At 25.8% G+C, this 24,904-nt stretch overlaps 4 protein-coding genes across 6 annotated transcripts; 3 read left to right on the top strand and 1 right to left on the bottom strand.

The window, feature by feature from the left end:
- The first annotated feature begins 594 nt into the window (after window positions 1–594).
- Window positions 595–1,795, top strand: LOC122536931 (protein dj-1beta-like). The gene is made up of 4 exons (XM_043669714.1): window positions 595–797; window positions 1,038–1,196; window positions 1,265–1,454; window positions 1,572–1,795. Exons 1-4 carry the CDS (start codon window positions 615–617, stop codon window positions 1,691–1,693), a joined length of 654 nt encoding a protein of 217 aa, XP_043525649.1. The 5' UTR covers window positions 595–614; the 3' UTR covers window positions 1,694–1,795.
- An 88-nt stretch (window positions 1,796–1,883) lies between these two features.
- LOC122536930 lies at window positions 1,884–4,468 on the top strand. The gene is made up of 2 exons (XM_043669713.1): window positions 1,884–2,071; window positions 2,310–4,468. Exons 1-2 carry the CDS (start codon window positions 2,039–2,041, stop codon window positions 4,428–4,430), a joined length of 2,154 nt encoding a protein of 717 aa, XP_043525648.1. The 5' UTR covers window positions 1,884–2,038; the 3' UTR covers window positions 4,431–4,468.
- Window positions 4,469–10,677: 6,209 nt separating this feature from the next.
- Window positions 10,678–22,096, top strand: LOC122536936 (polyamine-transporting ATPase 13A3-like). 3 transcript variants are annotated; one of them, XM_043669726.1, is made up of 19 exons: window positions 10,678–11,312; window positions 14,125–14,221; window positions 14,959–15,098; window positions 15,603–15,670; window positions 15,754–15,848; window positions 16,168–16,238; window positions 16,308–16,574; window positions 16,803–17,007; window positions 17,481–17,679; window positions 18,368–18,479; window positions 18,554–18,743; window positions 18,839–19,039; window positions 19,146–19,331; window positions 19,433–19,807; window positions 19,888–20,029; window positions 20,126–20,274; window positions 20,358–20,583; window positions 20,663–20,744; window positions 21,046–22,096. In XM_043669726.1, the coding sequence occupies exons 5-19, from the start codon at window positions 15,825–15,827 to the stop codon at window positions 22,094–22,096; spliced, it is 3,480 nt and encodes a 1,159-aa protein (XP_043525661.1). In that variant the 5' UTR covers window positions 10,678–11,312; window positions 14,125–14,221; window positions 14,959–15,098; window positions 15,603–15,670; window positions 15,754–15,824. The 3 variants fall into 3 exon arrangements, with proteins under 3 accessions (XP_043525661.1, XP_043525660.1, XP_043525659.1); XM_043669725.1 differs by having other exon boundaries at window positions 15,754–15,921; XM_043669724.1 differs by lacking the exon at window positions 14,959–15,098 and having other exon boundaries at window positions 10,687–10,795; window positions 11,194–11,312; window positions 15,754–15,921.
- On the bottom strand, window positions 22,005–24,758 carry LOC122536938 (testis-expressed protein 10). Its single transcript, XM_043669727.1, has 5 exons — window positions 24,558–24,758; window positions 23,308–24,484; window positions 23,002–23,239; window positions 22,784–22,938; window positions 22,005–22,708 (listed from the first exon to the last, which is right to left on the bottom strand). The coding sequence occupies exons 1-5, from the start codon at window positions 24,756–24,758 to the stop codon at window positions 22,605–22,607; spliced, it is 1,875 nt and encodes a 624-aa protein (XP_043525662.1). The 3' UTR covers window positions 22,005–22,604.
- Between the last annotated feature and the right edge of the window lie 146 nt (window positions 24,759–24,904).

Raw genomic sequence — 24,904 nt, 5'->3', positions numbered from 1 at the left:
AAAATGGGAAATTAAAAGGAAAAAAAAAAAAAAAAAAAAAAAAAAAAAAAAAAAAAAAAATGAAAAGAACATTTGAGTTTTGTAACAAATCAATTTGAATTTATGATTTTCCGAAAACACAGCTACGTTATTTTGTTAATGTAGATTTTTTTAAAACAGATCTCTCAATAATGTTAAGAAATTGAATGTTGCAAGTTATGGATCAGAAATTTTTATAATTTCATAATTATCGAAAGGATAACCTTACGATTTGTAATTTTTAAAATTTACTTTGAAAGATTTGTTTATTTTATCACCATACTTATCAATGTTTTTAATTTAATTTAATTTTAATTTACTAATAAGTTTGAATTTATTAACAATATGATTAATTAGTAATAATTTCTTTCAGAATTTATAAAAAAAATTATTGTTTACTTATAAAAATTTGAATTTAGAGGAACGATATTTTCAAAGTTTAATTTTTTTATTACTTTTCGTATTTTTATTATTTATAAACTAAGAAAAAAATAATATATGAAATATTTATTTAAACTCATAAGATTTATATTTAACAGCATTGAGTATCATTCGTGCAAATAACCTCTTTTATCTTTATTAACGTCTAGTTATACATGTCAATATTACGTCGTGTTTTTCCAACTTTTGCGCAATCAGTTTGCAGTCCGATAGTTTCATATTTGAATAAAGTCAAATATACTGCAAAGATGTCTAAAAAAACGGCACTGTTGTTAATAGCTGATGGTTCTGAAGAAATGGAAGCAGTAATAACAACGGATGTTTTACGACGAGTTGGAGTAAGTATTTTTACTGGATATAACCTTAAATATTTATTTTATATTTTCTAGTGAAGTTTCCATAAAAAGTAATTTCCAAGAAGTAAAATTTCCTAGTAAATAGAAATAAAATTGTACTACTTATTAAAAAATTGCTTCCTTTTTTTCAAATATTAATTAATTCTGATTTGTTTTATAAACAAATGTTCCTGAAAAAAATATTAATCTTAAATCTTTAATTATTAAAAATTTTGTTTTTAGATTGATGTTACTGTTGCTGGTCTTACTGAAAACCCATGTGTCAAATGCAGCCGCGATGTAAAAATATGTGTTGATGCAAAACTTTCAGATGCAGTTAATCAAAAATATGATGTTGTAATATTGCCTGGTGGTCTGAATGGTTCAAAGGCATTCGCAAATGTAAATAAAATTAATGTTTTTTGTAATGAATGTATATGCTAATTATATTTTTCTTTTGCCTCGAATAGTCTTCAGAAGTAGGGAAATTATTACAACAGCAAGAACAAGAAAACAGACTTATTGCTGCTATTTGTGCTGCACCAACTGCATTAAAGATTCATGGTATTGCAAAAGGAAAGAAGATCACCTCTTATCCTGCAATGAAAGATCAACTAACAGATTATTATAAATATTTGGAAGATAAAGTTGTAATCGATGGTATACATCTATTTATAGAGTTCTACTTAAAAAATATTTTATTTATGAGAATTTTTATTTATAAGTTTCATTTATAATATTATTTAATATTATTTATATATATTATAAATATTTTAGGCAACTTGATTACAAGCAGAGGTCCGGCAACTGCATTTGCTTTTAGTTTAGCTATTGCTGAAAAATTGATTGATAAACAAACAGCAGATGACACAGCAAAAGCTATGTTGTATAGAAATTAAAATATCCTTACATAAGCACATTATGTATATTATATGCTACTCACAGTGGATAATTATGTTTATGTTGTTTATTCAAATTTAATAAATCAATATACATTATTAGTTATATTTCTATTCAAACTACCCGCTGGAATGAATGCCATTTTAATTAAATTTCTTCAAAGTTCACCATCTTTATTGCTACATAGTCAATGGTTAAGATATTTGACATTTTACAAATGTTAAATGTTATGAGACGAAATGTTAAATATACTATATATTTGTTATTATATTAATCTTTAAAATAAATAAAGATAAATGTTATAAATTAAAAATATATTAAAGTAAAACTAATGTTTGAGAAAAATGTTTGAAAGTGATGATTGGGATCTTGATCAGGTAAATTAAAAGAATATTTTAGAGAAATAATATACTTTATATTATAAATTTTATAATTATAAAAAAAAATTTTAATATTATTTTATATTATTCCATATTATTGTATGCTTTTAATTATATGCATGTAAAATTTATAATATTTTTAAACATTGTTTTCATATCACAAAGCAATTGTATAAATAATTCTTTTAGAAATTGTTTTCATATCACAAAGCAATTGTATAAATAATTTTTTTAGGAATTCTTGAACGATGTAGATAATAAAACAAATAAATATTATTCTCAAAAAGACAATCAAGAAAGTGAACCTAAAAGACGTAAAATAGAAATGAAGAATGATCTAATATTTGCATCTAACTGTGATGTATCTTGTGGAGAAAATAGTTTAAACAAAATTACAAAGAAATATGATGAAAACAAAGATTTAAGGAAAAATTTAATTCTTGGGATATTTAATAAGAATTTACAAAATAAGAATGAATTTAAAGATGCGTTAAATGATCCAAAAAGGACATGTAACAACACTTTATCAAACATTTCTATTAATCAAATACACAACTGTAAAAATAATCAATTACCCAGAAAAAATTTAGTACTTGGAATTCTCAAAAATCGAACTGCACAGAATGGTGTTATAAAAGATAATATAAAGAATTTAGAATTAAAACAAACTGCATCGAAAATTGATGAAAAAACAGAAAATACATCATTTAATAATGAAATAGAATATCAAATCTCTAAAGCTATTTCTGAAATTCAAAACAGATCAAACAGTGATAATCCTAATTCATCTTTATTTGAGAATTCAAAACAACAATTATTGGATAATATGTTAAAGCAAAAGTCTATAGATAATATACAAGCCAAAAATGATATTACAAAAAGCAATTTTTTTAAAGTTCCACAAGTAAAGTCCAATAAAAAGATGACATTAGTCAGAAAATTTCCTGGTCCAGCTGGATTATTACCAGATGATATAGACTCGAATATAACATGTATTTCATATTTAAATAATTTAGAAGAAAGCGACATAATGAATAAAAAGAATGATTCAAATAATTTATCTGAATATTGTTCTCAAACTACAAAAAATTTGTTTACAGAAGGTGCTTGGCAATTAATGTTGAATGATTTGCCAGATGGTTTTTTGAAAGGCCATGATATCGCTACAATTAAACAAATAGCAAATATGAATGGTTTCAATAGTACAAAAATTAAATTTTTGGCAGGAATAGTAGAACATATAGATTATAGTCATGATAATCCTCCTATAGTTTTGAAAGATTTCACGGACAGTATTCATGGAATTCTGCACAAGAATATACCACTTAAATATCCTGGTTTATTAGAATGTAATGTTGTTGTCCTATTACATGATGTAGGCCTTTTAAGAATCTCTGGAACGTTTGTTTCAAATAAATATCAAATTTTAATTTCACCTTCTAGTTTATTAGGAATTTATACGAGTAAAGGTACAATAGAACGTACAGAATATATGGAAGCAATTTTTGAAAATATTTCAAAAAAAAGAACAAAGACAGAAGAAAACGATTGCACTACTGCAATGGCTTTAAAGGAATATTTGTTAGAAAATGATGGTCAATTCACTGTGGAAAATACGTGTAACAGTATAGAAAATAGTAGTAGAAAAGATCCAAATTTTTTTACAATTCTGAATGAAACAAACAAGAATATGAACGAACCGATGAATTTTGATACTGATTTATCTTTTTCAGTTTCTTTCAATAAAATTACAGATTTACAAAATCAAAACAATTTTAATGGTTCTATGTCCAGAAATTTAAAATATGTAAAAGAAGAAAGTAAAGAACAAAAATTTAAAATGTCACTACCAAAACAAGAGAAAAATACACAGAATAACAATGAAGAGAAAGTTACAGATTTATTCAAATCTATAAGAAAATTTGTTCCAAATGCAAGTGAAAAAAAATGTTTTTCTCATAATTTCAAACAAACAAATGCTAGACATTTGTCAACAATAAATATCTCTTCTAAACAGAATACATCTGATAGATTAAACAATATATTTTCTGAAAAAGTGGATATTGATAAATGTTTGGAGGAAACTGCTTCTTCAGTTTCTTATAAAAAGATGAAAAGTTCCTCTATGGTACGATCTAAATTACTGCAATTTAAAAATGCAGATACATTAACATCTCCAAAAAATTCTGCATCCATAATTGTACTAGATTCGAAGGAAATATGTGAAAAGTTATCAGAAAAAGATCTTCCCAGAACTTCAAGTTTTATGTGTAATGCAATTAACAATATTGAAAATGACTCTGACGATGAAATGTTATCTCAATTAGACATGGATCTATTAGATCATTTTCAGTAATAACAGTAAAAGATAGAAATCTATGATATCATGGACAATTTAGTTATCTATTGAAAATTGTGATTAAAGTAATAAATATTCTTATATCAAAAAGTTCTGAAAGATTTTATATTTCTATAAATTTACATCACGTTATTTAAATGCCACTTTGCAAATAAGATATTTGCTATATATTTCAATTTTTATATAAAAATTAAATTAAAAAGTAAAATTATTTTTTATTCAAAATAGAGCATTACAAAAATTCTTCAATAGTAACATGATAATATAAAACATATTAATGAAATGGATTTGATGAGTATTAATTTATTATTGAAATATTTTAGTTCTTTCAAATTTATATATGGATATCCTAGTTTTTTTTAAATTAAACCTTGTCTATTTTATGAATTCAAAATAAATCATATAAAAAATGTTATTTAAACATACATACATTATTACGAACATGAAATAAATGATAATCAGCATGCACTACTATAGTATAATGTATATAGATCAAGAATACTTACATTTAATGTGTAGTAGTCATAAATTATCATAATACTTTTACAATTGCAATTTCAAGATCTCTTGATCTTATTCCATTAAATTCTTATCTCTGAGAAGTTTTGAAGGATAAAGTGTATCAAGTAAAATTGTAATAAGCATGATGAACTGGTCTGAAGAATTATTCATTCGCTGAATTGAAATAAAATCAAAATAATTTTCAAAACATGAATTCTTTTATCGCTGCCAATTTTTGATAAGCATGATGAGTATTTTAAAATGAAGTTTCAGTTACAGAAGTATTATAATACCTTCTGACAACTATTAAATGTAATTTTCCTATTAAATATGTATCATTTATTCATACATATATATATGCATATTGTAGTAATGCAAATTCGTTACCTGTTCGTTGTCTATTTCGTGTGTATATATATATATATATATTTTTTTTTTATCATAACTAGACTTTATGCAGTTTTATATTTTTACGCACATAATTAGAGAAATAGAGCTTAAGTAGACATTTGTTTCCTCTATTAAATGTATCTTATTCTCGATATTTTATATATTTTTATATGTATATTGTTTGTACTTTCTGCGTTTGTGCATATTTAAATTTTTCATAGATGCATAAAAACTCGTAGTATAGTCATAACTAAAGAACAATATCTTTAGCTTGCAATAAGCTAATAGTTTGCAATATCTTTTTCTTATTTTTTAACAATGTGTGATTACATTGAAAAAAACGGAGACATTCTATATTCAGATGTATTTTGCTACTACAAAATAACCAATTAGAAACAAAATTGTTGCAGGATCGTTATAGCATTGAATATTTTAAATATTATTGTTTCATAATTCAAGATTCTGCATGATATATTAATTTTCAGATAAAAAATGCTCCATAAACGTAATTAATAGTTTTAATAAACAAAAAAAGAAAAAAAAATGAAAATTACTCTTTTTTTGGCAAGATCCTTTAAAAACAACTCAAGATATTATCAAGGATGTATTTTATGAAATATTAAACTAATTATTTTTTATTTGAATATTTCGAATTTATGAAAGTTATGTCGAAAGAAAGATAGCGAGTGAAATATGTAAGCGATTGAATACTTTGAGGGTACTCGAATATAGACTTGCATCAGCAATGATCTCAATTTTGCTGACATTAGCCTGAATATCAGCCTTCGCCGATCATAAGCGTAGGATCAATGATCCAGAATTTTTATAGGTGAGATCTTTATATCATGTACGCCAATGGGAATCTATTAAATCAACCTTGATATGCCCTGATTATCCGATAGTAGGCATCTAGGCGTGTGATTATGAAGTACAATTTACTCGTATTAGTTATGTGAGATAACTGCGTTATGATAAAGTTATACAGCATATAAGCATCTATGAGTGAATTTATGCTAAATAACTAATTTGCAATTACACGATTCATTAATTAAATCAAACAATAACACAGATTAAGAAAAGAATAAATATCATCGTCGTGAATAGTGAAAATAATGATCTTTATTCTACTTTGGATCTTAAAGATTCACTCTTTCCTCTTTCATTTCGTATTATGAAAATAAAACATTTCAATGTTATACTTTACCTGAAAAATGTTTTTCCATATGCTAATTTCATTCTCTTGATGGATTATATGTTAAATAAAATTTAGTTTTTAATTTCATTTTTAGTGTAGCAAAAACTTCCATCCAATTATATATTTACTAATTGTTATATAAATTACTAATTATAAATAATATTTATATAAAATTTCAAATAGAATCATAATAATTTAAAATTACAGTCAGAAATTTTTACAGTCTTATTTTATAATTATAGTAATTTGTAGTTTTTTAGATATATATAATTTTAGGATATAATAATTAAGATTCAGATATAATAATTTTTTAAGAATATTTCTTTTTTCATTTTTTTAAAGTGATAGTTTGTGAATCTTTTATTTGTTTTAATGACGCATAGTTTATACATATATGTATATGTGTAAGTATTTCATTATTGATTTGAGCTTGTTTAGTATATGTATTGTTTTATTATATTCCTGCAAACATAAATTGCACTATATATAAATTTAAAAAAATGTACAATAATTTATCAAAGGAGACATAATCTTATATGTATGCGAAATAGATAATACAACACTCGTAAAAAAATATCTATTTTTGTTTAGTATTCAAAGTATTGCCATAATCTGTTTTCAATTGATTGTGATTAATAAAAATCTTATAAATACTTATAAATACCTTCATTTAATTGATTGAATATTTTATTTTTGTATATATTTTACATTGTACAAATCAGAGTGTTTCGTATCTTTCCAGTAAAATTGTAGGAGCGTAATCTAAGTGCAAATGAAAAAAAATGTTATATGAAGTTTGTTACGCTTTTAAAGTTTATAAACGCTTTGTTACAAAGCTGTAGGAAAATTTTGAATATAGCTGGAATACCTTTGTACCTATAAGATATTTCTTAATGTATAAGGATCGTAAATTCTCATTTCAAAATGATCATTTTCTGTATTATCACACAAGCTTGACGTCGATGTAATATAGAATTACTATATCTTTTAATAAAATTTTACTTTGTCTCAACAACTGACTTATTAATTCATTGAACTAGTTATTCACTTAATTAAACACTTTTCACTTCAGAGTTTTCCATAAATAGAAATCAGAAAGTATGGTAATCAAACTTCAAATCAATTCAATGTTCAATATTTGTCTACAACTTTGTAATAAAGCATTTAGCAACAATCTTTATCTAACATTTTTTTTCACTTGTAGATTATGCAATTTATGCAATTTTCCTGAAAAAGCATGTATTTTTAAAATATTTCCTTTATTCCGACTTTTTGTCTAAAAAACAAAATTAATTTTATAGAAAATACTTTCATAAATTATATAAATTGTTTTTGAATTCATTAATTTAGAATTATGACGCTATTACATTACATATTGCATTAAATATGTCTTAAAGATTAGGAAAATATTTGTACTTTTTTGTTTTATAATTTTTAAGAGTTGTTGATTATTAATTTTATCTGGATTTCACGATGCAATATTATTTATAAAATAGTAAAAATTACAAAATAATGTACTATAGTCAATAATTTGATTAATATCGGCAATCGATAAAATTACTATGATTGACAATAATACATGTTAGACTGTGTGTCTCGAGATAAGAATCATATTGAGAATGCCTTTCTGATAAAAGCAGTACATAATAATTTTATCGGGCATTTTCATGATATTTTTTACGCATATTCTGGAATATCGTTCTACTTTTTATCTGGAATATCGTTCAAATAAATTTAAAATCATACTATATACTATACTATTCTGTCATTAAAATCATACTATATATTATACTATTTATAAATCGGAAATATACGATTATTTATATATTTTACTTTGGTTGATTCGTTTATTGAGTAATAAAATCTTTTACGTGACAAAATAAATCCTGAAATATTTTGGATTGATTAGATAAGTTTCTTTTTTGTCTAGACTAAGTTTACACAAATTTTTTAAGCATTCAATTTACGTCAATTTAAAATTTGGAACGATAAACATTTTTAGCATTTTTATTATTATTATTCGAGCGCTTTGTATCAGGAAGTGTCACGTGCAGAAATAATTCGACAGTGTTTGCAGCATCATATTATATGATAATCTTTCATCGTCATCAAATCATCGTCCGGAAAACCTTAAATCATTAAATCGGGAAAAAATATGTCGATTGGAAAAAAATAGTTTGAGTTGTAATTGACAAGGTAGATGGATATTAAATAATAATGTTGAATATTTAAATATCAAAATAGAGTTAAAGAATTTACCCATGCGTTACTATACTGCCTGTAAGAAACTAATACTCGTATATATTGTTATAAATAATATTGTACGGTAAAAAATTAAAAGAATAGATTGTAATATATTGCAAAATTTAGAAATTGATTGGAATGAAAAAATATTAAGGAAGACTTATATTAAAGGAATGTATAAAGAAAAATAATTATAGAAATATAAGTAAAACCGAATATTTTAATAGGTAATTAGAATATTCCAGAAATACTTTTAAGATAAAATCGCAATTCAGAATAAAGTAAAATGATTAAGCATCAAATGATTACAAGTTTAATTGAAAAATTGCTAATACTATTCATTCTTGTTAAACTAAAAGAAAAAAGAAAAATTTTGTAACGAACCAAATGTATTACCGGTGTTGTAGAAAACATGAAATAATCTCGTCATATATGAACAACTACGCAAAATTTTCATTAACGAGCAGATGTTAACTTGCTTATCCTTAGTATTTACCACGCATAATTTGCAGTTGCTATCATAATTCATCTTTTACCTGGAACATTGCGAAACTAGAAAATAAATAGTATACTTTAAATACGAGTTCTTCATCGTTATACGATTTATGATTTTCTTTTTTCTTTTTTTTTTTTTTTGACTAATTATATATAACTTTCTTCTATTATCTCTTTTATTATTATTTTATATCTTTGCTATTATTTTATTTTGATAAAATGTAATATGATTATGTAAAATGTAATTAATATAAACAGCTTTTAATAAATTTGTTTAAGTAAATATAATAATCTTATCTCTGCTATATTTTTGAAATTCAAATACATGATCTACATAAGTCGATTTTTCTTAATTAATTATAGTAGCAATTTTCTTATATATTATTTTTTTTTCTTTCACACAATATGAATAATAAAATAAATATGAACATATCTCTTATATCTTTATTCCACATTTGATTTATATTAACGATATTTTATATTATACAATTGTATATGTATGTATGTACATATGATCTTCCTTGTATGATCTTCTTCATTCATCGTTTGCTTTCTATCTGCTACAGAGTAACAAAATATTTTAATAAAGTATATAATATAATAAAATACCTTTATTTATATATATAAAGTATATAATATAATAAAATATCTTTATTTATATTTTATATATATTTCAATACCTAACCTCCTGTATTTTTTAATGCACACAAATAGAAAGTATTTTTTTTTATCATGTATGCTATATTATGCATGAAACAATCGAGTGAATTTGCACAAAGCAATTGACGTCAGTGAAGTATATCGCCAAAAATTAAACAAAATTACAATAGCTTACTAAAGTATTTGAGTACTTTTATAAGTTATATATGTATATATTATGTGAAATTTCGGTAACATTTTAATGAAACACAACTACTATTATATTAGTAAAAATTTGAAATCAATCTGAAAATGTAGTTGCAGAATATTTACTAAAAATGGCAGGAAAGTAATGTAAAACGTGATTAGTCACATACTAATAATAAATATTAAAGATCGCTGCATAACCGATAATTGACCGTTTAAATATTTTTGTGATCTTTACAAAACTTATATAAAATATGTTGTTATTTTGTGTTTGTACATTTTTAAATTTGTTTTAAGCTTTACTTAAATAATCGCGATAGATTCTCATTACTGTGGTGCTAATCAAATTTCAAAATATTTCGTATAACATTTTATACAAACAATATACTTGTAAAAAGTTTTTATAAGTATACGAATACTTTTATGAGTCACTATATGTATGTATTCTTGATTTGTTCAAGTAATCATGTTTTCACCTGCTCCCATTCGTGGAATTAGTTCATCGATTTGACGTAAATCACGTGTCGCCACAGGAAAAGAAGTTAAATATCGGCATGCGATCTATCGGTAAGTTGTGCTGCGGGAAAAGTGAGCGATCGCCGATAGGCAAACAGAGAGGGGATAAATTCGTACACCAGAGTACACGAGATACAGAATGGCACAGTATAACCGGGTGCGTGGCGCGAAACAGGTAGTGGTGTATTTTGTTGAAATAAGAGATCATTTTAATTGACCAGTTTTATCTAGAATTTATCAAATACGACCGCAAAATCGTATTTAACGAAACAATTAATATTTTCAATCAGTTTTCCATCTGATCACGATTGAAGTGTCGGTCTTGTGATATTTGCTATAAAAAAACAATTCAGTATTCCGATACTGCACACAACTTGATATCAATCATTTTTAATTTTTATTTCGATTTTTTTTTTTAATCCTTGGAGTAAAGAAATAAAACTTCCGTCGCTCTTTATCGCGTGTAATAATTTTTAATCAGGAAATTTACGATTTAATATCGATAATTCATAGCATGATAAGTCAAAGATTTTATTTGTGAATTTATTTGCGTTTCTTATGAAAATATAATAGCGGAGAAAATTGCTCGATTAAAAGTTTACTGGGAATGCACGCATCCGTGTACGTACTTTGGACTACGTCCCCGTAAAAATAAAAGGATTAAACCAAAGGAAGGATTACTAAAAATTCGAGTAAGTCATATTTCCTCTATTACAAACATTTCACACATTTTCACCACTCATTCTAGGCAATGCATTACAGCATTTTATAGTATAAATAATATATAATTTCCGATATATTAATCAGCTTATAACATAATAATTATTTCCACGATGATAAATGAAGAGCTTTTTTTAGTTTCCATCTGTTTATCAATAAGCATTCAATTGAACAATGTATTGTACATAATATTACGACACATTAACAAAATGCTTAAATATATGCAATATTTCAAGAAAAACATTTTTATCGCATTTCATAAATTTTTATTTTTAGAATTTTAAATTTTATCCTTGAAACAGAATTTCAATTGTTCCAAATGTAGTGGTACAATTACAAAATAATGTTATAATTTTACCAACTTATTTTAATTATCAATAGAAGTGAATCAGAGACACTTATAGTGAAAGTGATTTAACCATCTATCGGTATAATTTAATCAAATAAGCATAAAGGGAAAGGAGAAGTATTTTTGATGAATATAACGATAAATATGATGAATAATATTGACAATATGCATTACACTATGACGCAAAATTGATCCTTAGTGCAATTTTTATTCCTTTTCCTTTTTCCTTCACAGATCACTGATTTTTGCGAAAGAACGAGTTAGCAGTAGTCTAAAGTTGCAGGTGTTGCGTTATGCAATGACTTGTTACTTAAAAGTATAAAAACGCGAGTTGCATTTCTAACGACATTATAAATAACGCAATCCACAATCTTTTGTAATATACATTTCGCAAAAAAGTGGGCATTACACGGGACCAATAATGTTTACATATAGAATATATTAGAATGAAAACAAATACGCGAAAATTTCTAGATCTTTTTCTTTTGAAATTTATACATGTATTGATAAAATAGCTCGGACCGTATTATTTTTGTTATCGTCTAAATATATTTCAACATAAAAATTATTATTTTTATGACTAGTGTCTACATATTATGCCTTAATAATCGTACTCAATGTAATAACTAAATTAATTATTTATTTTTTATGATTTTCTTTTTTAAATGAAAAAATAAACTCTACAAATTATTAAACTTTTTGCGATTGAATATCAAAACGACATATTGAAATGATAGACTGCTGTATTTAAATTTATATAATTGTCTTCTTTTTCAAAGTCAAATGTGCTATTATATAACATATAATTTTACGTCTTCTTTTTCATTTTTTTGAAGAGAGGCATTGATAACATTTCTTCTTTTTTAATCTGATAGAATATTTAAAGCTAAAGCAAGTATGTAGTTACTCCGAAATTATCATCAAAAATGCATAGATTAACTGCACATAAAAATGTTGCAAATATTTTCTGCTATTCTTTTATTTAATTTCAAACTGGAAACTCAAACATCTCTGATGAAGATATATACATAACATAAATTGTAATCTACAAGTAATGCTCATCACACATGCAATTTTTACTACAGAATTCCATGACATTTATTTATTTAGTTAATTACGGCTATTAATTTCTAAAATTTCCATGAAAATATACGCATTTGTAAGTTAGGATCATAATTTGTCAATTATATCAAGATCTGAATCATGTCGGGAAAACGTAAAACTGATCCGATTCTTTTATCGCTAACGATCTCATTTAAGTGGAAAATATTGCGCCAGCATGTATCTTACAATTTTTTCTTCTATAAATGAATACCACATTGTTAACATGTATATGTAGCAAGTGATAAATGAATGGACCAATTATGAAGGAATTACGATACGATTATTGTGAAGTAATACATACTCAGGTATTACCGTGCAGTAAATAACTGTGACGCGTACTTCCAATTCTGTTTATCTTATACTTTAACCGGTTCACGCTAGAACGACATTAAAAATACATATCCATAATATAGCTTTCCACTGTATCACAATTTGATTTCTGATATAGTTAAACCTTGAGCAATCATTAAAAAAATGTTCACAACTCTATTCGATGTTATTAATCATGATGTTATTAATCATTAATATGAAGTTTTGATATCAGTTGTGAAAGAAGATTGAACGATCTGGACAAAAAAGTTGTTAATTGAATAATTTGGATAAAAAAAAAATATTAAAAATTAGAAATAAGAAAATGAAGGAGATTCAATATACTAACAACTACAATTTATGTAGTAAAAATCAGATTAGGTAACTTGATGAATTTTTGATAAAATTTGCTAATCAAAACAGGAATAAATCTTTAAATGAAAGTCGCTTTAAGTCGACAATTTCTCTATTATTATTTATTCATAATTTATCAATTATTTCTCCGAACGAACTTTTCAACTCCATTTTTTTTCTTTTTAATTACAGGAGATAGTAATTTTATAAATGATGAATCGTTTATATTTCTCGTTTATGTGTCAGGACATGAATCCTATAAAAGTTTATTAATTTTCTTATTGTTTGGTTTGCATTTGATTATACTTGATCGAAAACTTAAATAAGATGGCATAGATTAGTCGGTACACGTGGCTGACCGTAATTTTGCCACTTGACTCGCCAACAACTTATTGTGTTGTAATTCAAGTGCACGGTCACCGTAATCATGTTCAGTGTCGAACTATCTATTTGACGTCTGTGTCCTGGTCTTATCTTCTTTCACAAGACAGTCCTATTAGTATTTTCATACGCTATTCAATTCTACACGTAAAAACATATCTGTTTTTCATTTGCAATGTATTTAAATACGATCTTATTTCATCGATGTATTAATTTCTTTCTATTGATGTATATACATTAATACAGATTTTTCTTAATTTATATGAAAATTTTATATTTTATGTTAGCTACAAGCGGAAATCCGTATTTGACGGTCTCAAGTTCAAGGAAAGAACTTGAGGACTCATCTACAACAAAAGTTTAAAGTTATGACAACATTCAATGGTGAGTTATGAGTGATAAAATATTCGAAAATATTCTGTGATTTTTTTTAATCTTACTGGTACAAGTCCTTGATGGAAATGTTATTGCTTTACAGTTGTATTAGTTGTTGAATAATTGTAATAGTACAGTTGTAAAATAGTTGTAATGACATGAAACTTTATCATGAATATGATTTCTAATTTTCTGTTTGATAAAATTTTTTATTAAATAGAAAATATATCAAGTAACTTATAGATTGCGAGTGTGAGCTGTCTACGAAATTTAAAAGTTTATTATATAAAAGTATGTAAAACAATCAAAATATTACTTACTACTGAAATATTACTTATTGTGATATCCTTAACTGATGGGACAAATCTCTACGCAGATTTGATTTTTGTAATTGCGTTTATAAAAATATAGGTTTATGTAAATATCCACTATCATTATGTTACCTTTCTTACTATAGAGACTTCTTAAAACGGAAGGAAATACTGAAGCAAATAAAATATAATATTGATGAATATTAAATAATGAAGTAAATAAAACAAAGTTTCAATGATAAAATAAACAACTGTTTGTAAACGACAGTTTATCGATCCACGTGTTTGCTGGTTCTTTTTTGAATCGATTTTAAAATGTATATAAAAAATTTTTATTTGTAAATGATAAAATGAATCGTTATTGTCTCATTGTCAGTTATTGCTAATGATAATTTTTTTTTAAAACCGTATAAATATATATTGTTTTCATTTAAGATGCAATAGCGTCTGATGACCTGATAACGAGCACTATCACGACTTAACCGGATATTGTTTGCCAAGGAATTATCATTTCTAACGGGAAATTATCTGCTTCGAGTGATTTGCGAACAACTTTGATTCATCGCAACGATAACGTAAGAAATCTGCACTCGAGTTCTATCACTGAATTGAGAAGTGCTTGTTTTTAATTGACATTGATTTGATTATTATTCTTTGAATGGAAGAAATCACATCACAAATGATTCATATCGATAAACTGTACGATAAATTCTTGTTAAAGTCCTTGCTTAACGCGTTCTATAATATGTGGGTCATTAATGATCTATAGCGTGTAATTATCAAGAACAAAAACTTTCATCAAACTATAAAGTGGTTCAATAAAAATTACCACTTTGGATATTTCCGGAAGTAAGAATATAAAAGAATGTCTCAAATGAAAGTTATTTATTACATAATCTTTTGCCGATGTAATAGCAAAATTTTATATATGTATATTCGAAAAATTTCTCTTACTATCTATATAACTATACTAACTATACTATTCTATGTATCGAATATTAACAACTATTTTATAAAATAAATGTTGCACTTTTATTTTAAACGTATTGATTATGATTTTTATGATTTTCTCTATTTAGGAATAAAGAATGCTCAAACATCGGCAGTGCAGTGGCAAAAAATACATACTGGTCAAGATGAAGATATGGTGAATACCTACATATGCACAATGATTTATTCTATAATATAGTTTCATCAATATTTTCATTAAACTTAATATGTTGTTTTTAGTGTGTTTATGGATTCGAGAAGAGCAGATTGAAAAGTATCCTGACTTATGTTTTTTACATATTAACCATCGGATGGGTCAGACTTTTCTTCCATTGGTATCCTCAATTACACCTCTATGCTACTCACAACAAATGTTCTTTGAGTTGTGCCACAAAATTGCTTATAACTGTAAGAATTCTAAACTGTTTTCTCACTTAGAAATTTCTTATCAATTTTGTTAAATGTAAAAATCAATCGTATCAAATATTCAGAATTTGACCTTTGACCAGTTTCTTCTTTAAAATTCGTCCATTCAAAAGCATTCGTAAAGAAATAAATTTTTGCAACTAACGTGATTTATTTAAAGTTTTATTTTATTTCAATAATTAAAGTAAATTATTTGATGAATAATCATGAACACAATTTTATATTTAGGATAACTATCAAGGAAAATATAAATCATACTTTGTGGAAGATGTGAAGACTATTTCAGCAAAGAATATCAGGTTAGTTTAAGTTTGAATTTCTTATCGATATAATTTTTATAAATTCAAACGAATTTTCTTTTTTATCAGTATACAGAATTTATTGAAAGATTTAGGTAGCAATGATAAACAGCTCGTCGAGAAAATCAGACATAAAAAATTGATGATTAATTTAGAAAATGGTACACAGTGTCAAATTTATGAGTATAAAGCTTTTTGGTGCAAAAAACAATGTTATATCTGGGACGTTACGCAAAATACGTTCTCGAGATTGGTAGGTTTAGACAAGTACACGCTATGCTCGGATCTTAATCTTAATAAGAATCATGGACTCTCTAAAGAAGAACAATGTCTTAGGTAATGACAAGATAAATAATATGTAATAATTTAATAATTTATGCATTCACATTATTTTATAATTTCAAAAGATTTATACTGATTAATTAATTAATCTAACAAAAACAGTATATTATTATTACAACATATTATTATATATTATCTTTTATTTTTCTCTAACATTTCGAAGCGTTATTCGAAATTAAGGATTATTTTATTTTGATTTAAATATGTTTTTCCATTTTATAGACGGATTGTATACGGTAGCAATGAAATAATTGTACCTGTACAAAGCATAGGCGTACTGCTATTGTTAGAAGTTTTAAATCCATTTTACATTTTTCAAGTTTTCACTTTGTGTGTATGGTTCGCAGAAGGCTACTTATATTATACCGTAGCAATCGTATGTATGTCATTGTTTGGAATTATCAGTTCTATAATACAAACTCGTAAGGTAAAAACATTATTGTATAATTCTTCTGCGTTTTGAGCCAAACTTTATTTTTTATTAGGTGAAATGATATAAAAAAATTTTATTTTGGAATAAAATTAATCAAAAAATACATTAGCTTATAGAGGACCTATGAAGTAGAATTTTACAGATTCATATTTAGTAATCTAAATCAATTACTATTTGAAAAGAATTCAAATTTAAAAATAGTCAAATTTGTTTCTGAATAATTAAAGAAAACTAAAGATCCATTATTTGTTTCTATTATTAACCTCGTACAATTGTTCTATAATGTATATTGCATAATATCGGAACATACACTATATGTAAGATAATTTTTCCTTAGCAATTTTAATATATTTAATATACTCCAGAGTTCATTTATAAATACCTAAGGCTCAAAATGTAAATTTTTCAAAAAATTTCTTTGAAACCTGTATTTATGTTAAAATGCAATTACAATAAATATTTTGCAGAATCAAATTAATCTACGCGGTACAGTTGCATCCACGGAAACAGTTCGCGTGTACAGAAACTCTAAAGTAGCAGAGAATATACCGAGCAATGATTTAGTGCCAGGTGATGTCATAGAATTACCCAAGCATCAGGCTACTATTGTTTGTGATGCGGTACTTTTAACAGGACAATGTATTTTAAACGAATCGATGTTAACTGGTATGATTAATTAGAAATTACATATTTTGCAACATACTATAATAGTTCACGAAAGTATTTGGATATTTATTGCAAAGAATTTTAATATATAAATTATGCATATTGTATAAAAGTTTTGAAGTTTTACTATTATTATTATTATGAGACGCTTTACNTATTATTATTATTATTATTATTATTATTATTATTATTATTATTATTATTATTATTATTATTATTATTATTATTATTATTATATCAAGATTATATTAGTAGAATTACATGACATGATAAAATCATAATAAAAGTTGGAATTACATAGTATTTAATAAACATTAAAGACAGCTCCGTTTGAAGAAATTGACATTCATTAACATACATATAATTGACTATTTAAATATGTATTTTTATGATTTCTATGAAAGTACATATGTATATTTGCTTCCATGTATGTTCTCAGATTTGTTTGTTGCTGGCAGATTTTACCAATGTAATCATAATTGTCGGATCTCATTATAGCATTAATATTTTATATTATATTATTATGTATGAGCATACACTGAAATTTTAAAATATTTTATATATAATAAAACAGATATTGTATTATATACTCATAAAAGATATCTCTACAAGTGTTCAAATATTTTCGTGTTTGAAATTATAACTTCATACATTTACTCTAGTTTCTCTTTATTGAATAAAATTTTAGGGGAATCTGTACCAGTAACGAAAACTCCACTGCCATCGCATCACGTTTTATACGACTCTAAAGAATGCTCTCATCATACGATGTATAGCGGCACTACTATTATTCAAACAAGGTATTATATTCGAACTTTGCGTAATTGCTGCTATAAATTGTAAACTATTGCTACCAATGTGAATTTGTTATTAGAAGTTACAACGACCGGCCAGTTCTAGCTCGAGTTATTCGAACAGGATTTCGTACGAGTAAAGGATCTTTAGTCGCGGCCATTTTATATCCACCTCCTGCAGATTTTAAATTCGATCAAGATTCTTATAAATTTATTGGGATATTAGCTGTTATCGCGACATGCGGTTTCATTTACACTATTGTGACTAAGGTGCTTTTATATTTTATATTTTAATTTTCCACTAATCACTATTCAATATATTTTTTGAATAAAATGTTAGGAGAATAATGTTCATTTTTTTCTAGGTCTCCAGGGGAATTACAGCCGGAGATATAGCGATAAAAGCCTTGGATATAATAACAATAGTAATTCCACCGGCATTACCAGCAGCAATGACGGTGGGAAAGTTATACGCTCAAGTACGATTGAAACGGGCACAAATATATTGCATTAACAATAGAGTTATTAACGTATCTGGTAGTATAAATTGCGTGTGTTTCGATAAGGTAAAAAAAAAAAATGTAGTTTATATGACTTATGTAATTTAAATCTGAGAATATAATATTAATAGTTATATAATATTAATTAATTATTTTTTGCTTGTTCCTGCAGACTGGTACTTTAACAGAAGATGGTTTGGATATGTGGGGTATTGTACCCTGCACAAATGGTATCCTAGGTGAAGCCGAAAGAACTGTTTCCAAATTAAATGATCATCCTCTTTTTGAGGGAATGTTAGTTTGTCATAGTTTAACACTAATAGATAGTGCACTCTGTGGCGATCCTTTAGACGTTAAGGTAACTACTATTACCATTTATAATAATTGTAATTATGTTAAAGAAATCTTTGGATCAAAAGATCATTGAAAAACGAAATGAGCTGTTACTAATTGGTTTAGATGTTTGAAAGTACCGGATGGAGATTAGAAGAGTTCAATAACAAACATTCAGATAAATATGATCTCATAGCATCGACAATCATGAAACCACCGAAAAACAATAATTTCACACAAAATATGAATAAAATATCGGAAATTGGAATAGTGCAACAATATCAGTTCTCAAGCTCTCTCCAACGAATGTCTGTAATAATACGCGTATTGGGTTCGGATACGTTCAAAGCCTACACAAAAGGATCACCTGAAATGATATTTAGTTTAAGCAAACCTGAAACTATACCGAAAGATATAATGATCTGTTTAAAACATTACACGGAACAGGGTTATCGAGTGATAGCTATGGGACGAACAAAATTACGCGAAAACACTAAAAAGGTAAGAATAATCATTTTGATATTTCTTTCTATAAACTTTCAATTTTATATATTCAATTAAATTTTTTATATTCTGCACAGATAACAAAATTGCCTCGAGATGCAGTTGAACAAAATCTTGAATTTCTAGGTTTAATTATTATGGAAAATAGGTTGAAATCACCAACTATACCGGTTATCAAAGAGTTGAGAACCGCTAACATACATGTTCTGATGATTACAGGTAATTAGAGTTTAGCAATTTCCGTACATTGATATTTCAACATAGAATGAATTACCAGTTGTAGCGAAATGATTTATTTGCTTTTTACATTTACAGGGGATAACATTCAGACTGCAGTAAGCGTTGCAAAAGAATGTGGCATTTTGTCGCCGCAAGAATATGTGATAGACGTGACAGTAGTTATGGAGGAAAATAAATTACAACCTGACATTTATTTCAATGCTCAAGAAATGTCTCCGAAATTAGTAAATTTCTTTAATTCTATCAGAAAGTTTTAAATTGATTTGCGGAAAAATTAAAACAGAACTGACTATTTCATTCTTTTCAGAGCCTTACTAGAAAACTTAACATACCAAATCTGAAAGATATAGAACGAAATATAGACAATACCAATTATCGGTTTGCGTTAACAGGTCAATCATGGCAATTATTGCGTGAGTACTATCCTGATATTGTAGCAAAAATTTGCGTCCGTGGCGCAATATTTGCCAGGATGAGTAGCGATCAGAAGCAACAATTAGTGTTAGAGTTAATGCAACTTGGTTATTATGTCGGTATGCACTGTTATTTACTGTACATTAATGTCATTACCTTATAGAATAGTCATTTCAAAATATTTCGCAAACATTCTAGCGATGTGTGGAGATGGTGCTAATGATTGCGGTGCTCTGAGAGCTGCACATGCGGGTATATCCTTATCCGAAGCAGAATCTAGGTAATATTTCAACGTTAAGGGATTACATCACTTTTTTACATAATAACCTCAGGCAATTTAACTTTCATATAGGACAAGTTTACCAGACATGATTTGGTGTATTTGTCCTTTTTTTTTTTTTTTTTTTTTTTTTTGTTATATAATGTTTTTGGAAATTTAACTGTCACTTGTCCTTAATTTATTTTTTAATTATATGCTTGTAGAAAAGAAATATCTTTCTATATATAAGAAGAGTTGACCTAAATTTCTAGGATATTTTTGAATGTTTGCATAATAATACCCAATAAAATATCATTTTTAGTGTTGCGAGTCCTTTCACGTCCAAAGTACCGGATATAACATGCGTACCGAAGGTGATAAGGGAAGGTCGTGCTGCCTTAGTTACATCATTTGGAATTTTTAAATTTATGGTTACCTATTCTTTGACAGAATTTTTGTCTGTTATTATTCTCTATTCAATCGATTCAAACTTGACAGATCTAGAATTTCTGTTTATTGATATCTGTCTTATTGTTAATTTCGCTTCGTTTTTTGGAAAAACTCAAGCATATGAAAAGCAGTTAGTAAAAAAACCTCCTATGACTAGTTTGCTAAGTTTTACTTCGATCTTCTCTTTATCTGTACATATGTTAATAATGACAATTTTTCAAACTGTTGCTTATCATGCGGTTCGCACTTTTCCTTGGTTTACACCATTCGTATATAATGATGAAAATTCATACATGTGTTATGAAAATTATTCTGTTTACTGTGTTTCTATGTTCCAATACATAACGATGGCTATCATATTTTCACGTGGAAAGCCATATCGAAAAGCTATTTACACAAATATTTCATTTATATTTTCCATAATATTATTAATCATTGTTTGCACTTACATTACAATTTATCCTGCGAATTGGATAATAAATATGCTTCAATTACTTGTGCCTCCAGTGTACGATTGGAGAATTATTATTTTGATACTCGCGTTTGCGAACTTCGTACTTTGTTTCTTCGTTGAAATGTTTGTGATAGAATATTTAATTGAGAAAAAGTTCAAATTGAAATTTTATAAACTTGAAAAGTCTAAGAAGAAATATTTGAGAATAGAACATGAATTGAAGAACAACTTAAGTTGGCCAACGCTTAGTAAAGAATTACCAACGTTACCATTGTCACCAAGCGTAGAAAATATTATTAACGTAACAAATTCAAAGGAGAGATCTTATAACAATAAGACCAAAAATAATTTGGAAAGCAATAAAACAGTAGAATTAATTAAAAGCAATAATGGATTGTTCGTATTTGATAACTATTCATTCGTTGATGACGAGTCTCCGCGAAACATGAATATGGTAACTAAAGTTTAAATTATGTCCTGAAAATACTTCATCTTGGTTTAGAATCTTCAAAATGAATATACAATGTAATCTTATTTATTCTGTTATCCTTATCTACTATATTTTATTGTCAAAACAAATAAGAGTAGGATATGAAAAAAGCTAGTGAACCTGTATTATCCGAATTGTTTGTCTGTTCTGTCCTGTTACATATTTGGATAAATGAGATTTCATTGTAATATGTACATAAGTATTACAAAGTATTTTCGAAACTTTAAAAATAGTGCTGCAAAATGATACAAACATATACAAGATGTTTATAATTGTTATATATATTTGTAATGTATGTATTTATAATAATTATTAAGTTATATAATTTAATATTATTAATGATTGCATATTATCAGCAATGCTCTAATAATAATATTTGAATATTTGAATAATAAATCAATGATTTATTAAAAACACAAAAAATATCATTTTCGTAGAAATTTACAATAAAGTGTATGTAAAATTATTAGAGAAATACTTATTTTACTTAATAGAAAATTTCGGTATCTAAAAAGTAAAACAAATTACATATCATAAGACGAGATTGTTTATGGTCTTCAGATCCGATAATTTCAATCTTCTTGGCGTTTTCTGTAATATAAATAATAATAGCATTGTTTATAACATACATGCAATTATAAATATAATATTTTTAAGTACAATTACCTATAATGTTTTTGTAATTTATCAGAAGCTCTTTTTGAATCCAATTTCTATAACGGAGTACAATCTTATTTATTATCTGTATTGTATTTTCATGTATTTTTGATTTTAACAAGAGACTTGGCAAAGTTGAGATGAATTTTTTAAATACATTTTCCCTGTAATTTATAGACATTATTCAAAGAAAATCAAGAAAAGGTTTAAAAGAGATTATAAATTACCTATGCAATTCTTGCAAAGTATGATCCAACATTATTTCGCTAATTACAGAAAATAATTCTAACTGTATTTCTCTTTTTGACTGATTACAACATGCGTTTATAACTAATTGTAAAGTTTCACTTAAATCAAGATGATTTTTGTACCAAATTTTACTTGCTTTTAAAAATAATGTTCTCAGAAGCTTAGTCAGTTGTGATAGCATAATATTATCTATGTTAGACCAGTTTTTCAGTTTTTCTGTTAGGAAAAATATCTTTAATTATATTGTCAATTTAATTAAAAATTCTAAAAGCAAATTTTATTACCATTTAAATATTTAATTATAGATGTGCAATAATTTTTATTTAATTTAGACATCATTTTATCATCGTTCTCTAGTGATGTAAACCATACATAAATTTGACAAATGCCTAAATTACACTCTAAACAATAATCACATGAATTCTCCACAGTAAAATTTTGTTGACGTTCTCTTGTCAAACAAAGAAAACTTCCAAGTTTTCCCAATTTATAGTATGGAAATCTTGAAAGCAATTTTTTTATGTAAGAGCTCTGGAAATTACTTTTAAACCAAAATTTGATATTTACATCACTTTTTGTGTGTAATATATCAATACATTCAATTATTAATTGTATTATTGTTATGATACTTTTTAATAATTCCAATGTTTCTGTAGAAATGAAAACTACAAAATTGTCAGCATTTTTTTTATCAGGACATACTTCAACCCAGCTGTCAAATATAAGTGGCATTAATAATTCTATATATTTTACAAATTCATCTGCATCTGAAGTGTTATCAATATTATTTTTTTCCACATCATTAATTTTTTCAAAATCAATTTCACAATTTTGAAAATTTATATTGGTATAAGTAGGAATATATCTAATATTTTTATTCACAGTTATAAATTTTGCACTTTCATCTGAATAAGAGATACTTTCTTGAGATTTAAAATAAGTAACCATAGAACTAAACATAGTAGCAAGTCTTTCTAATACTTGTATCCTCCATTTAATATTAGTATTCTTGGAGTTTAAAGTTGTTACTAATAGTCTTCCAGGCTTTATTTCTGTATGTAATTTGGAAATCATATCTAAAAAATTTGGCAGCACTTTATAACTGTTTTTGGCCAGAATATTGCTACAGTTTTGTACAAGTACATCCAAGAAGAGTAAAGAATCTTCTTTAATGTAAGGATCAATATGTGTCATAGAACATCTCAAATAAGAAATTAATACATCAGAATATGGATTAAGTTGATCATTAGAAATTGGACCAAGGATTAGACTTAAAACTTTCAAAGAGTTACGTCTAATATCTTTTTCCTTATCGAGAGATAATGCACAAACACCTTGTAAAAGAGGTCCAAATTGAGAACTTAATAATTTAAAAGAATGTTCTGACAAAATTTCTTTCAATTCTTTTACAGCATCTTGTCGAACTGTTGAATTATAATGTTGTAAACGTGACAATAAATCCTAGAAATTAAATTTTTATTTAAAACCTTACCATAGAATTATAAATATAATTCTTACTATATAATATAAATACCTTAATATTAAGTTTTCTCTTGCTAAGTATTTCCACCTTGTCATGCTGTTTTAATTGTTCTCGTATAACAATCGTTCTAACCTTAAACGAAGGATCCGTAATATTTAAATCTTTTGGTAAATGTTTTGTTTTTTTTGCTTTTAATTTTGTTTTCATTTTCTCAGATTTTAAACGTTTCAAATATTTATGACCCTTGGCCATGGTTAATTTATATAAATGAAATAAATTTCTGTCAAATTTTAATTCATAAAAATTACTATATGTATATTTGTGTTAGGTTAAGTTAATATAACTTTTAGGTTAATATACAACAGTAAATTATTTTTTAGCATATATATGCTTGATTA

Source organism: Frieseomelitta varia, unplaced genomic scaffold (genome assembly GCF_011392965.1).
Source record: "Frieseomelitta varia isolate USP_RPSP 00005682 unplaced genomic scaffold, Fvar_1.2 scaffold_878, whole genome shotgun sequence".
Classification (NCBI taxonomy): Eukaryota; Metazoa; Arthropoda; class Insecta; order Hymenoptera; family Apidae; genus Frieseomelitta; species Frieseomelitta varia.
Note: the sequence above shows the minus strand (reverse complement) of the source record. Positions and strands in the feature narration are given on the sequence as shown.

Excerpts from the sequence above, each read along its gene's own strand:
- LOC122536931 (XM_043669714.1), top strand. The coding sequence starts at position 615 with ATGTCAATATTACGTCGTGTTTTTCCAACTTTTGCGCAATCAGTTTGC. Across the intron at positions 1,197-1,264 it reads GTTCAAAGGCATTCGCAAAT|TCTTCAGAAGTAGGGAAATT; the intron begins GTAAATAAAATT and ends TGCCTCGAATAG. Across the intron at positions 1,455-1,571 it reads AGATAAAGTTGTAATCGATG|GCAACTTGATTACAAGCAGA; the intron begins GTATACATCTAT and ends TAAATATTTTAG.
- LOC122536930 (XM_043669713.1), top strand. The coding sequence starts at position 2,039 with ATGTTTGAAAGTGATGATTGGGATCTTGATCAG. Across the intron at positions 2,072-2,309 it reads ATGATTGGGATCTTGATCAG|GAATTCTTGAACGATGTAGA; the intron begins GTAAATTAAAAG and ends TAATTTTTTTAG.
- LOC122536936 (XM_043669724.1), top strand. Across the intron at positions 17,680-18,367 it reads AAACGAATCGATGTTAACTG|GGGAATCTGTACCAGTAACG; the intron begins GTATGATTAATT and ends ATAAAATTTTAG. Across the intron at positions 20,030-20,125 it reads ACATGTTCTGATGATTACAG|GGGATAACATTCAGACTGCA; the intron begins GTAATTAGAGTT and ends TTACATTTACAG.
- LOC122536938 (XM_043669727.1), bottom strand. The coding sequence starts at position 24,758 with ATGGCCAAGGGTCATAAATATTTGAAACGTTTAAAATCTGAGAAAATG. Across the intron at positions 24,485-24,557 it reads AGAGAAAACTTAATATTAAG|GATTTATTGTCACGTTTACA; the intron begins GTATTTATATTA and ends TTTAATTTCTAG. Across the intron at positions 22,709-22,783 it reads AAATTACAAAAACATTATAG|AAAACGCCAAGAAGATTGAA; the intron begins GTAATTGTACTT and ends TTTATATTACAG.